The 14355-nt window shown below is 52.9% G+C and overlaps 1 protein-coding gene across 6 annotated transcripts in view; it reads right to left on the reverse strand.

Annotated features, from left to right (window-relative positions):
- Positions 1-1102: 1102 nt before the first annotated feature.
- Positions 1103-14355, reverse strand: part of FAM163A (family with sequence similarity 163 member A) — a 99494-nt gene continuing 86241 nt past the window's right edge. For all 6 annotated transcript variants that reach the window (XM_006048577.4, XM_044942782.2, XM_025285548.3 and 3 more), the window contains 4 exons: positions 11810-11900; positions 6281-6301; positions 5223-5337; positions 1103-4433 (listed from right to left, as the gene is read on the reverse strand). In XM_006048577.4, coding sequence (XP_006048639.1) covers positions 4023-4433; positions 5223-5315 — 504 coding nt within the window. In that variant the 5' untranslated portion in view covers positions 5316-5337; positions 6281-6301; positions 11810-11900 and the 3' untranslated portion in view covers positions 1103-4022. The remainder of the gene's footprint in view (positions 4434-5222; positions 5338-6280; positions 6302-11809; positions 11901-14355) is intronic.

Raw genomic sequence — 14355 nt, forward strand, 5'->3', positions numbered from 1 at the left:
ATGCCTGAGAGATCCCAGCTGCCTCCACAGCTCCAATTTGAGTCCCCGCCAAATCCTTCTAATGACAATGGCTACCGTGCGTGCCGGGCTCACTCACTTTTCAAAGCAATGGAATAAGGTAAGCATCACAAGCTCAATTTTATGGATGAGGAAACTGAGAAGCAGAAAAGTACACCCCGTGGCCTGAGATGCTGGGGAGAGGCGGGGGGTGGGTGAGGGTGTGTGTGGCTGCTCTGTGGGGAGTGGAGGAGGGAGGTGCTCAAGCCTGGGGTGGGTGCAGTGATGAGAGAGATTTGCCTCAGGTTTTTTTGTTCCCAGGGGACAGCTGGTGACAGAGCTGTAGCTGGAGTCAGGCCCCGGCAGGCCTTTGACCCTCCCTGGCTGAGGGTCAAAGGCCTGCCGGGGCAGAGCACCCTGACTCCAGGGACCTGGGTGCTGCGTGACTCAGGCCAGGCTGCCCGCTGCCCCGCGGGCTGTGTGGTCCTGGGACGAGGCGTGGGTGTCTCTCTTTTTCCCTCTTACACATGTTCACAGACATGTGCACAGCTCCAGCTTCACCCTCGTCCTCCCAGAACACTCCCTTTCGCCCAGAAAGAACCTCCACCTTGGCTCTCTGGTCCTCACCGCATGCCTCTCATGATATCACCATCCCTGCTGAGCTCAGGAGCGGGTCCCCAGACTCTCTGGCCTTCCCTCCTCAGGCTGTCAGGGTCTCCTCAGGCCTCAGAGTTGGGGACTTAAGGCAAACTACAGGGGGGTACACCGCGGCCTGGACAGTGAGGCTTGGGGGGCAGGCTGCTCCCCAGGGAGACTCCCCACCATCAGCCAAAGGCTCCTTCCACCTCAGGGGGCAGCAGCAGCTATGCTTCAATCCCCTTTCCCAACACATGACACATCCCTCCTGGAAGTGAGCTCTGATTGGGGCAAGAAAAGGGATGGGGGGTGGCAGGGGGCACAGCAGAGGGAAGCCGGAAGGGAGAGGAAGCTGGCAGATCTCAGTGCGGAGAAAGGACACTCTGGGCGCTGAGAAGGGGGTTTTCAGTCTTCAGTCCGTGCCCCGCTGCCCTTTCCCCCAGGTAAAGCACGGAGGACCCTGCGGGGGTTTCTATTTCAAATTTCTCCTTTATTTTGGACATTTGCTTGGTTGTGACTCCAAGTTATCAAAGATGCAGGGCAAGAACTCTGTAGCGGGAGCAGTGAAGTGGAGAGAAAAGTTGGCGAGAGCAGGGGGTCTCTGTCTCTCCGCTTCCTCTTTAGGGTGCAGTTTGAAAAGTGTCCAAACAGTGTCCCAGAGCACAGACTCGGCGGCCAAAAAGTACAGTGCAGTGGAGTGGGGTGAGCTTCCTCTTCCACAGGCAAGGTCCTCGCAGCTGCTGGGAGGCTGGCGGGCAACCTCGAGGCTGTGCCCGGAGCAGCGTTGCGCAGTCAGGGCAGGGGGAGCCGTGGCCACCATCTCTCCAATGCCCCAAACTCAGATGTTGACTTGTGGGTTGACTGAGGCTGGGGAAGCTCTGGGAGGAGAGAGGGACTGCACGAAGATGCTTTTCACTCCAGGATCTCAAAGAATGAGGGCCAAGAAGCACGTTAAGAGTTGACTGGGTCTTGACTTCTCTGAAGGTGGGAGGTACTGGAATTTTGGGGGTGAGGAGGGACAGCCCCTGATGTGGTTGTGCAACTGTGGAATCCCAGGGCAGCAAGGCACTGGGGCTGGCCATCAGGAGGCAGCTAGGGTGGCCAGGCCCAGCAGCTCACATCAACGGGTGTGCTTAGCCCAGGAAGGGCTGTCAGTGGGATAGGTGTGGGGATGTGAAAGCCACTGTCCCTAAGCTGGTCCCTCTGGGCTCTGGGAGACAAAGCTGATTACCCCCACTGAAAGCTGCTTCCTAGTAGCAGAGAACTTGAAGTCACCCAGTAGGAGGGTCAAACATGTTGGCTTTTTTCTGATGTTAAAATTGTTTCGCCAGCTAACCCTGCAATGTACTGTGGTCTTGGATCCATCAACATGCATCCGTGCACACGGGATCAGGCAGTTGGAAAGTGTATCCAGCCCCCGGCCAGGACTGGGGCGAGAGAGAGTGGTCTGGCTGGCAGGACTTTTCGGGGAATCCTGGTTTCCTGGAGCACTAAAGGGCCTTCAGAGTCCATCTGGGCGAGTCCCATTTCCCTGGAGGAAATGGGGTCTCAGAGGAGATAAGGGACCGGTCCTCAGAGGACCCAGAGTAACCCAAATGTGACCAGACCCCAGGTCCTCTGGTTCTCAACCCAGTTAGCCTCGATTCCAGATTGAGATTCAAGGTGAGAAGTGCCCAGAGGGATGCAAAGGTGTGGTGAATTCTCTTCCCCTTTATGCCTCCCCCAGCTGCACCCTCCCTTTCTCAGATGCAAAAATCAAAATTCAGCAAAAATCGGCCAAGGGGTCTGCTCCCTTCTAGTCCCACACACTGCAATGACTCAAGAGAGGCTGGGGGTTACTAATGCCCTTGGAAGGGGTGGGCAGCCATCCCTTACATCAACTGGGACACTCATCAGATGCAGCCACACAAACAGCATAAGGCCACAGCTGAGTTATATCTGGGATCTGGACTTGGGGCTGGAGCGACCCAGCAATAAACAGGCCCTCGTTCAGAGACTGAGGGTTGGATCAGCAGAGGGAAGGGTGGCCAGCGTGGAATCTGATTGCTGAGTCAAATCTGCTCCCATCCTCGGATCCAGCACTGCCATCCCTGATGGAAAGACGGGGTGCTGGTCTGCGGCCTCATGGCTGGATGCCCAGGTAGGATACTGGGTCTCCGGAGGGGCTTCCACGTGGCAGGATCGTTTCACGGGAGACTCCGCAGGCGCTTCCTGTACCCATCAGCGGCTGCTGTGGCTGCCACCCTGATCACCTGTCACTCCTGTTGTCTGGAGGCTGACTTTCTTTCTAGCTGCCACATCACTCTTCTGCTCTGCGGTTTCTGAAGGTGGCAGAGCCCTGGTGAGCGCTGGTGATGGTGGTATGTGTGCACACACCTGGTGGTAACAGGCGTGTGTGTGTGTGTGTGTGTGTGTGTGCGCACACACCAGGTGGTGATGTGTGTACACACTTGGTGGTGACAGATGTGTGTGTGTATACACCTGGGAATGCACAGGTCCTTGCAGGGCCGCATCGAGGCACCACACTCAGCATGGCGGACCAGGGCCCCAGATACCATCGGCAGGCTCTCCTTCGCTAAGCTACTCAAACTCTAGTAACAAAACTTGGAAAAGTTTCAACAGCTGGGATAGCTGGTTCCCAAGGCAGGGAAGGAGGATTTGTGGGGAGACAAGGCTAGAATCCATGTTGGGTGCATTCCCTGCAAATAACCTTATGCCATGGCCTTTAAAGTCCGGTCTCTATGTTCCGTGAGGATGGGGGCAAATACAAGCATGTTCAGGAAGTAGCATCTGTGTTGGAACAGCTACAGGAACTGCAGTCTCTAGGAAGCTGAAGTACAAAATGAGATGGTGAACTAGCTCCTGGATTCATTGCGGCAAGCAAGTCCCGAAAAAGCCCTTCAATCCTTCCCCACCCTTCTCGAGTTCTGCCAAGGCCTCAGGTCTGGCCTCTCCCCTTGCCCTCGCCCCCCACTTTCTCCTTTCATCCCCCAAGGACTCTGGAGACCTCCGGAGCCTTTGCTTAGCTTCCCCTGGGCTCCTGCTCGTCTCCTCAGAGTCTGGCAAAGCCAGGGGACAGAGGGAAGTGTGAGGGCTGTGGCCACACTGGCCTGGCCGGAGGAAAGTCCCAGCAGAGAAACCGGCCAGGCTGCCAACACGACCTGTCAGGCCCCCTTCCTCTGGGCCGTGGGGCCAGCCCCTGCCCTGGTTCTCAATGCCCTCGACAGCCTGAATCCAGGTAAGCCTTCCACTGTGGGGCAAGGAGAGCCAGAAAAACTGAGAAGGTCCTTGCAGGCTGTGGGAGGGGTCGTCCGCTGTCCCCATTGATGATCCTGGGTGGGGGGCAGCAGTGTTGGTGTGTGTTGGGGGAGGGTCAGGGGTGAAAGGGGTTACACGTCTGTACTAATAGCCCTTGGATTGGTGAAGGCCTCACGCCCAGAGCCTGGCCACGTCACCGGGTAACTCTGGGGCGCTGCCACTTGGAGAGATGGGGGTCCCCCCTCCTTGTAGTAGGTGGGAGCAAAGGAGAGCCTCTCGCCTCCGCCCCCATTGGGCACCATGTCAGCCGTCCGTATGTAAAAGGGGGAGCTGTATGGGGAGCAGGCGGTGCAGTGGCCGGCCGCCACCCTGCACGGCTGGCCGCAGGGCTCGCCGGGGACGGGCGCCAGGCTGCCTCGGCCATCCAGGGCCTGGGAGCTGCAGGCATTGCAGGCGGGGCCTCTGGGGTGTGTGGGCAGGTCGTGCTCCTCCTCCTCTTCCTCGTCTGCATCCTCCGCTCTGCTCTTCTTGCAGCAGTAATACTGAGGGGAGAGAGGAGAGGGCTGCCTGAGGGCCGGGTGCCCCCCTCTGGGTATGTGCAGATACCCGCGCACCTGCTCCGCCGAGGACCCTGAACCCAGCCCTTGGTCAACCCTGGATATACAAGTCAACACCAGGGGCCCATGGTCCACAGCAAAGTCCTCCCAGCCCCGCAAGATCAGTTCTTCTCGCTTCCTCCACCTACTTCCTGTGTATTAACTCCAGGTGGCTGTTGAGAGGCTTCCCAGCTGGCGCTAGGGGTAAAGAACCCACCTGCCAATGCAGGAGACTTAAGAGATGCGGGTTCGATCGCTAGGTGGGAAAGATCTCCCGGAGAAGGAAATGGCAACCCATTCCAGTATTCTTGCCTGGAGAATCTCATGGACAGAGGAGCCTGGCGGGCTACAGTCCATGGCATCTCAAAGAGTCGGACGCGACTGAGTGACTTAGCATGCACGTGGCTGAGAGAAGCGGGGAGGCAGAGAGGGAGGGACATACAGATTCCACTGAGCCCAGGCTGGGGTGCTGGGAGCTGCTTTCAGTCTCCCCACAGTGGTGTCCTTCCCACTAATCCTGAAATCTCAGACACCACACAAGGAGCTGGTGCTTTCCCAGCTCACTCTCTCGGGTGCCCAGAGTATGCAGGCTGAGGGAAAGCTCCCTTCTGACCACCCCGCAAGGTCCAGCCCCCTCAACATAAGCCTCCCACTTTCTAGGCTTGGGGCCTTGTCGCCTCCACGCTGGGGAAGTGGTTTGCTGGCGGCCTGTGGCCCTGGGCCCCGGGCACTGACCTGGAGCCTACAGTAGCACAGGACGGCAATGATGCACAGGAGGATGACCGTAGCTAGGATTCCGCCCGTGATCACAACTGTTCCCGCTGTCATCCGCCCGACGCCCCATCCAACTCTGCAAAGACATGTGGGGAGAGGTGAGGGCAGCTGACCTTCCTCAGCTGGAGGCGTGGTGGGGAGGGGGGACCTGAGAGCAGGGAGGGCCCCAGGGGTGGCATGCCAGGAGCTTCCTGCAGACACAGCGGCCAGGCCAGCCTAACCTGGGACTCACAGCTGTGGGAGGGAAGAGAGGCGGCAGAGAGCTGACTGGCAGTGCAATTCTGCTCCCTGTTTCCATCTAGTTTCAAAGGTTCTTGCTGTCTTTCTGCTTTAATTCTCCTCTCCCCACGTCCCCCACCCCATGGGACCAAGACATGGAGAATAAATAGCTTCTGTTTCTGAGGGCTTAGCCTGTGTGAGGCACTGTGCTGAGCACGCCCCTGGTTATCTCAGTTAATCTTCAAAATCACCTTTCGAGATAGTTGATAATTATCCCTACTTTACTCACAATGAGCTGAGGCTCTACTTGATCTGGCTGAGAGTCCACCCAGCCTGGTTCACCCCCAGTGATCAGGCTCTTGATCACTGCCCTCCAGGGCACAAACACCCATGGTCCCCGAGCCCTTGACGTAGGTGGAAGGCACAGGGTCTGAGCCTCAGAAGTTCCACTTGGTCCTGCCCTGGCTCCAACCCACACTCATTCGGGTGGCATCTGTCCTCTCTTTCCAACTCATACAGGAAACAAGGGCAAGGTGAGCTCAGAGGGAGCTGGCAGGCACATTCCAGCTCCTGGAAGGTTGGGGAGAGGCTGGGGAGACAAGTCCTGCTAAGCGGGGCTGGGTGGGGCAGAGGCATGCTCTGGATGTGAGGCTGTCTGATGGCTGACTCCCCTTTCAGGTCACTGGACAAAGATTCTCGATCCCCCCAGGCACACAGGGACCAAGGCTGACTCTGCCAATGGAGCAGGAGGGTGGGAGGAGACCTGGCATCTTGAGGACAGAATGACCGCAAGCACTTACGTTCATAAAGGGAACGGTGACCTGCAAGACAACAAAAGAGACGGAGATGATGTTAGAAGACTGTCATCCTGAAAAAGGACCCAAGGGTTACATTAGTCGCTGGGCTCCACCTCACCTCACCGGGCTCTCCCGGGTGCTCTGTCAACAGTAGGCCCACTGGTCCCAGATCTGAGTCTACAACTTGCAGCTTGAACCCAATTGTGACAGGCCAAGTCATTACCCTGTCTTCCAGTGGGCTCTCCCACCTCTGCCGACCTCTGAGTTACCGGTTCTACTGGAGCTGCCACAAAGGGTTTTACAGGTTGTTGCTCTCTCAAAGGGCAAGCGGGGGCTGGAACACCAGCTGCTCAGGAAGTCGTGTGGTCCACTGTGTCCACCTGGGGAAGGGGCGCCTTTCCTCACCCAGAGACACCATCTGCTCTTCACCATTGTGCTCCTGGAGCCTGGCAGGCACCCGGCACTGCTTCTAACTCACTCAAAGATGCTCACAGTGTGGTCTGTGGATCAGTCCAGGCAGCACCTGGGAGCTGGTTAGATACGTAGCATCTCAGGCCCCTCCATCAGCCGAAGGAGTCAGAACGTGTGTTTTAACAAGGCCCCAGGTGATTATCTGCACATTGGAGTTTGACAAGGTTATGGCGCATTCCCTTAGGTGCCCAGAGTTTCTTCTTTTAAAATGTTTATTTGTTGATAAATAAATAAGCATTTCTTTTTAATGTTTAAAATAAATGTTAAACACTCTTCGTTGCTGCACACGGGCTTCCTCCAGGTGCGGTGAGTGAGGACTTGTCTCTGTTGCGGTGCACAGGCTTTCGCTCCCACGGCTTCTCTTACTGCACAGCATGGGCTCCAGGCACATGAGCTTCAGCTCAGCAGTTGTGGCGCACAAGCTTAGCTGCTCCGTGGCGTGCGGGATCTTCCTGGACCAGGGATGGAACCTGTGTCCCCTGCATTGGATTCTTAACCACTGGACTACCAGGGAAGTCCCTGCCCAGACTTTCAAATCCTCCAACTGTTTGGCTTCTTCCAGTCTTCTATTCTTCACAGCAATTATGACTGTATCCCGCATACCTGCACTGGTGCATTGGGTTCCTAAAGGATTTCACTGGTTTTGTCTTCACATCACCTACAGTCAGCCCTTCACCATGCCCCTGCACCCCTCTTACTCCAGAGCCTTTCTGGCACCGCACTGCCTTCAGGACACATTTACCTGGGTGCAGACTTAATTTAGACTGAGCTTCAGTGGCTTTTCCCTCCCCGACTTCCCTGCGTGCTCACCACCGATTTATTTTCCCCTTCTCACTGCCTATTGTCCCTCCCTGCCCCTCTCACAGGAATCCTCTGCGCATCAGATAGTCCCAGTTCTTAAGACACGTATTGCCTAGTGATGAAAAGACACTTAAACCTTAAGAACCAGAGATGCACAGACCAGGGGCTGTGAGAACACAGGGGAGGGGGCAGCTACCTACTTGGGGAAAAGTTCCAGAGAACATGTTATGTTCCACGAGCAGAGTTCTAAAAGCTGTGTGGGGGCTTGTCCTGCAGACAAAGTGCAGAGGGTAGAATGCACAGTCAAGGAGTGTGAGAGAACACAGAGGTAACATACAGTTCTCAGCAACTGTAAGGATCCAGGAAGGCTGGGGTAGGCATGAAGCAGGAAAGGAGAGGGGATTTAATGCTTATGGAGACAATGGGGGCTCCTGAAGGGTTTCAGTAGGGGAGACCATAATCTCTCACTTTCTCCATCTGTTTCAATTCTGCCCATCCTTCAGGGCTCTGAGAAGCCTTCCCCAGCTGCCTCATCATGATGCAATCTCTCTTTCTGCACTTCTACTGTAATGCCTTTCCATGTGTCACTTTTCAGGTCCTATCTTGGTGCAATGCTTGTCAACTTTCGTGTGGGAACATCATGACTCCTGCACTAAATTATGAGTCCTCTGGGGTCAGGAGTTGCATGTTATACTCTATCCTATCCTGAAGCTTTATACATAGTGCCTGGCACACAGCAGGCACTTAATAAAAGTAATCACTTCCCCATATGGGCTTCCCTGGTGGCTCAGATGGTAAAGAAAGTGCCTGCAACGCAGGAGACCTGGGTTCGATCCCTGGGTTGGGGAAGATCCCCTGCAGGAGGGCATGGCAACCCACTCCAGTATTCGTGCCTGGAAAAGCCCATAGACAGAGGAGCCTGGCGGGCTTCAGTCCATAGGGTCGCAGAATCCGACACAACTGAGCGACTAACACATACATGTACATCCTTCCCCACTCAGCGTTTCTTTTACAGGCCTGGCAGTAATGACCCTGATTGACCACCAGAGGGCAGTGTATCTCTCCACTTGGGTCTCATCTGCAGGCAGAGCCTCCTTGTTGGAAGCTGGTTTGCTGAAATGTGAGGCGAGCCATGCTTCAGGGTTCATTGGGGCGTTTGTTGGGAGTTGGGGTGAGAAGGTGAACCTCAGCCTTGGGAGGACTTATACACCATCACAACAACATCACTCCTCCTTCTGCTTCACTGGCCTGCTCACCCGTGAGATGGCTCAAGAGACAGAGAGACTCTAGCGACCTGAGGTTGCAGGAGCCAGCAGTGGTCCACTCTACTGAAAGTCTTGGCCTGGTCCCCCAGGATATCCCCAGGCTGCTTTAGGAAGCAGGGAATTATGAAACCATACAGGGAGAGCATCCTTCCTTCTCTGCCCTCCATGCCTGGCCTCCCTCTTTTAGCACCGTGAAGGCTGCACAGCAGAAGTGGTCTGTAAAGGGGAGCACGGCAGTATAGGCGGAGCCATGGGGCTGAAGGGCCATTCAAAGCCCAAATGTGCCACTTAGCAGGCACCCCATCTTGGAAGCTGGCCTTCTTTTTCATTTGTAAAAGAGAGATTACAAAAAAAAACGCAGCTTACTAGTATGACCATGAATAAAATGATTCACATATACAATGGCCCCTTGTAAACTCTAAGATACCCTTCAAGCATGGTTATCTGTACAGAAAAGGGAGACCCAGACATTTTGTGACCGCTTAAGTCTGGCCTCACAGTCATAAACCAAGAAGGGACATGTAAAGTGCATGTGGCCAACTAGCCAGGTCCCGGCCAGCCCCCTGGAGGGTCCAGTCCTGGTGGTGCAACTCAGCATTTCAATTCTGCCTGCCACGGGTGTTTATGGTTTCAGGTGGGCTTGTTTTCCTTTTGCAAATAGATGTAAATAATCACAATAACTCCCTGAACCTAAACAGCTTTCATTCTACAGTTTACCATAAGTCTGAAATGGCAACTCACTCCAATATTCTTGCCTGGAAAATCCCATGGACAGAGGAGCCTGGTAGGCTACAGTCCATGGGGTCGCAAAGAGTCGGACACAACTGAGCGACTTCACTTTCTTTCTTAGTCTTTTCTCCTACATATGAATGCCTTCTGTTCTGAGAGCATGATCATTAGGTCCAATTTGCTCGTTAAGTCCAACAGTTAGCCTAGGTACTCAACTAACACAACTGGCCATATAGTAGTGTACTGCAATAGGTTTATAATACTTTTCACACAAATAATATGTAAAAACAAACACAAAACATTTTTAATCTTAAACTACAGTAGCTTGAAAACTACAGTAGTAAACAGCTGGCATTCAGGGGCTGGCATTTACAGAACAGGCAAGAATATTACTGCCTGGAGGAGGGAGAGGAGATGGGAGATGGTAGAGCTGAAGGACTGTCAACATTAGGAGATGGAGGCCAAGCTACAATTTCACTCATGCCTGATGTTGATGGCACAGGTTCTGGTTCCTTGCTGGATTCAATTCTATCTGTTGTTCAGTCACTAAGTTGTGTCTGACTCTTTGCGACCCTATGGACTGCAGCACGCCAGGCTTCCCTGTCCTTTACTATCTCTTGGAGTTCGCTCAGACTCATGTCCATGGAGTCAGCGATGCCATCCAACCATCTCATCCTCTGTCGTCCCCTTCTCCTCCTGCCCTCAATCTTTCCCAGCATCAGGGTCTTTTCCAATGAGTCGGCTCTTTGAATCAGGTGGCCAAAGTATTGGAGCTTCAGCTTCAGCGTCAGCCCTTTCAATGAATACTCAGGGTTGATTTCCTTTAGGTTTGACTGGTTTGATCTCCTTGCTTTCCAAGGGACTCTCAAAAGTCTTCTCCAATACCACAGTGTGAAAATGAAAACATCAGTTCTTTGGCACTTAGCCTTCTTTATGGTCTAACTCTCACATCTGAACATGACTACTGGAAAAACCATAGCTTTGACTATATGGACCTTTGTTGGCAAAGTGATGTCTCTGCTTTTAAATATGCTATTTAGGTTGGTCATAGCTTTTCTTTTAAGGAGCAAGTGTCTTTTAATTTCATGGCTGCAGTTACTGTTCAAGGTCATTTTGGAACCCAAGAAAATAAAGTCTATCACTGTTCCCATTTTTCCCCTATTTGCTATGAAGTAATGGGACCAGACGCCATGATATTTGTCTTTTGAATGTTGAGTTTTAAGCCAGCTTTTCATTCTCCTCTTTCACCTTCATCAAGAGGTTCTTTAGTTCCTCTTCGCTTTCTGCCATTAGGGTGGTGTCATCTGCATATCTGAGGTTATTGATATTTCTCTTGGCAATCTTGACTCTAGCTTGGGCTTTATCCAACCTGGAATTTCTCATGATGTACTATGTGTATAAGTTAAATAAGCAGGGTGACAATATACAGCCTTGACGTATTCCTTGACCAATTTTGAACCAGTCCATTGTTCCTTGTCCGGTTGTAACTGTTGCTTCTTGACATGTATACAGGTTTCTCAGAAGGCAGGTAAGGTGGTCTGGTACTCCCATCTCTTTAAGAATTTTCCACAGTTGGTTGTGATCCACACAGTCAAAATCTTTAGTGTAGTCAATGAAGCAGATGTTTTTCTGGAATTTCCTTGCTTTTTCTATGAGCCAACAGATGTTGGCAATTTGATCTCCAGTTTCTCTGCCTTTTCTAAATCCAGCTTGTACATCTAGTTCTTAGTTCACATACTGTTGAAGCCTAGCTTGAAGGATTTTGAGCATGACAGTGTGTGAAATGAGTGAAATTGTGTGTAGTTTGAACATTCTTTGGCATTGCCCTTCTTTGGGATTGGAATGAAAACTGATGTTTTCCAGTCCTGTGGCCACTGCTGAGTTTTCCACATTTGCTGGCATATTGAGTGCAGCACTTTAACTGCATCATGATGATTTGCCTAAAGTCATATAATAGCAAGTGTCTGAGTCAGGACTGAAGTCAGGACTGAAGGGCAAGTGCTATGGAGTTTCTGCCACATCTCTTGCCTGATTAATTTCCTGAGGCTTTGAGAAGAAGGTCCCTATGTACCCTCGCAGAACCTGGACAGAATGGATTCAGTGGGGACCAACTCAGGGGCTGGGGGCAGCCAAAGAGAACAAAGGCTGTTGCCAACTGCAGAGCCCCGGGCCCACCCTCTGTGACCAGGACTTTCTGGAGCTCCCTCTCCACCAGCATCTCTCTTCACCCAGGATCCAGGTACCTTCTCCCGTGCCTCACACTTACGTGAACAGCTGGATCAGTGACAGCCCAGTCACGCCGGTTGTGCCTGAGCAGACAGCAGCTGGGGGCGCATCATGGCCAAGGGCATCAGTTCCTGCCAGAGAAGGGAGGGGAAGAAGGTCAGTGAGAGCTGGTGGGGGAGGTTGAGAGGACGGACAGGTACACGCTGGCATCTGGCTGTGACCCCAGGACTCTGGAGTAGACATCCCCAAGGGGCTTGTTTCCTGACCTCCATGACTGCCTTGGTCTGAGGTCCCCCCAGCCTGAGAACCTAGGCTCAGACCTCTAAGGCCACATCCTATCCCATCCTTGTTTCCTTCCCTCAGTGTCACTGCCTGGAACCCTCTGCGCAACGCGGCATCAGGACAAGAGCAACCTCCTGCTCTGGGAAGCAAGGCTCAATGGCGGAAGGGAGTCCAGCTCCTCTTTCATGCTCCTACTGGAGCATGCTGCCCTGTCCCCTGGTGGACGTGTCCCTTTTGGCTGCATAGCTGATCCCTCTCACTCTGGCCCCATATACTTCTTTCCCATCCCCTTACCCCATTCTTTCCTGGAACTGTCTGTATTCCCAGTTCCCAGAGCTGCTCACACCTTTCTCTTACTCCAATACCCTGACTCCTCAGGCCAACATGCCAACCGGACACTTGGATGGATATGTTCATGCTGATGGAGGTGGAGGAAGTGAGATCCACCGAGGAATCCAGTGTAAGCAAACTATTGGGCATCCCTTCAAGCCAAAATTCTTTATCCAGTCAACCTTATTTAGAGGAGCATCTGGGCCCAACCTAGGAATGGGGTGTTGGGGGCGGTGGGGAGAGGAAGGGTGCCCCCGATGGTGATGCTGGGTTGCTGCTCACTGTCCTGAGGAAAACCTGCTCCACTGGGTGTGTGTTTTCATTAGGGAGGGAGCCTAACCATGAACGGGATGTGCTGAGCCACCTTCCACAGGGACAGGGCTGACAACCTCCAGGATCTCTGGCTCAGCAGGAAGCTGGAGGTCAAAGCACAGACATTTTCAGGCCTCAAGGACTGCACCCATCTGAGTTCAGCAGGTCTCAGGAACAGAGCTCCCAGAGAAGTTGAGAAGGCAGTTGGTCACCTGCAGAGATGCTCCATCCCCGCCTCCACCTCCTTCTAGATCTAGGCCTTAACAATGTCTTCAGTGCCTGCCTTGGATGTTCTGGACACTCAGGCTTTCTCTTCTAAAAGATGTTTTCACTCATATGAAAATGTATGTCGTATGTAGCTGGATGTCAGAGTGGGACTCTTCCCACCTAAGTGTTGATTGAGATGCCAATGGGTTGACATCAGAAGACTAAAGTGAATTTGGAATAGGCCCCTCCTCCCTGGCCATGTGCAGGGAAATATACATGGGGATGCAAATCTGCTTCAGGATTTATGCTGTTGTTCACTCGCTAAGTCATGCCAGACTCTTTGTGACCCTATGGACTGCAGCACACCAGGCTTCCCTGTCCTTCACTCTCTCCTGGAGTTTGCTCAGATTCACATTCATTGAGTCAGGATTCATGAGTGCTTTGTAAAAGAGAGATGGGTCAATAATCTGGTGACGATTTGGTGAGGAAGATTTCCTTGGCAAGAGCTGTTGCTGAGCCTTGAATCTCTCCAACCAGCAGAAGAGGCAGGAGGGCCATGGAACTGGCAGGGCTTATTGTCTTGAGTCCTGCCCAATAGTGCCACCTGGAGGCATGAGAAGACCCCAGTTGAGGAGGCCAGGCCTCCAGATGCCCCAGGGGCTGAGCAAGGAGTTGCCAAGAAGGCCAGGAATAGAGATGATGTGTTTGCCTGGGTTAAGGGACCTTAATAGGGTTAAGGGACCTTAACCTAATCAGGGAACCTCAGAAGAGCCCCAGAAAGCATTCACAAAAGCAGGAACCAGTCTAAAGCTACTCTCTGCTCTCTGTGAAAGAAAAGAAAGTGAAGTCACTCAGTCATGTCCGACTCTTTTCCACCCCATGGACTGTAGCCCACCAGGCTCCTCTGTCCATGGGATTTTCCAGGCAATAGTACTGGAGTGGATTGCCATTTCCTTCTCCAGGGGATTTTCCCAACCCAGGGCTCGAACCCAGGTCTTCCGCATTGTAGACAGACGGTTTACCCTCTGAACCACCAGGGAAGTCCCTCTGCTCTCTAACCAGTAAGAATTCTCCATTTCACAGCAGCTCCTGAGGATAGTGGGAGGGAGGGTAAGAGCGGGGGGAATGTAGACAGCAAGGGATTTGGGCCGTGCCCCAGTTGCAGCAGATCCAAAGTGGAGAAGAGGAGAAGAGTAACACTGTTGGGTGGGGAGTATTTTGATTATCACTCATGACTGACACTCTAATTTCTGAGTTGAAACTCTATCTATAACTTAGAGTGACTATGAGACTATCACCTAGGAGGGAATGAAAAAGCAATGGGTCTGGCATAAGTTTTACTCTAGGAGCAGGGGCAGATTTCTCCCACTGAACACATTTTAAATTAAAGGGATACTTGATCGTACACCATGATCAAGTGGAATTTATCCGAAGGATGCAAGGATTCATCAATAT

The sequence above is a fragment of the Bubalus bubalis genome, chromosome 5 (assembly GCF_019923935.1).
Source record: "Bubalus bubalis isolate 160015118507 breed Murrah chromosome 5, NDDB_SH_1, whole genome shotgun sequence".
Taxonomy (NCBI): Eukaryota; Metazoa; Chordata; class Mammalia; order Artiodactyla; family Bovidae; genus Bubalus; species Bubalus bubalis.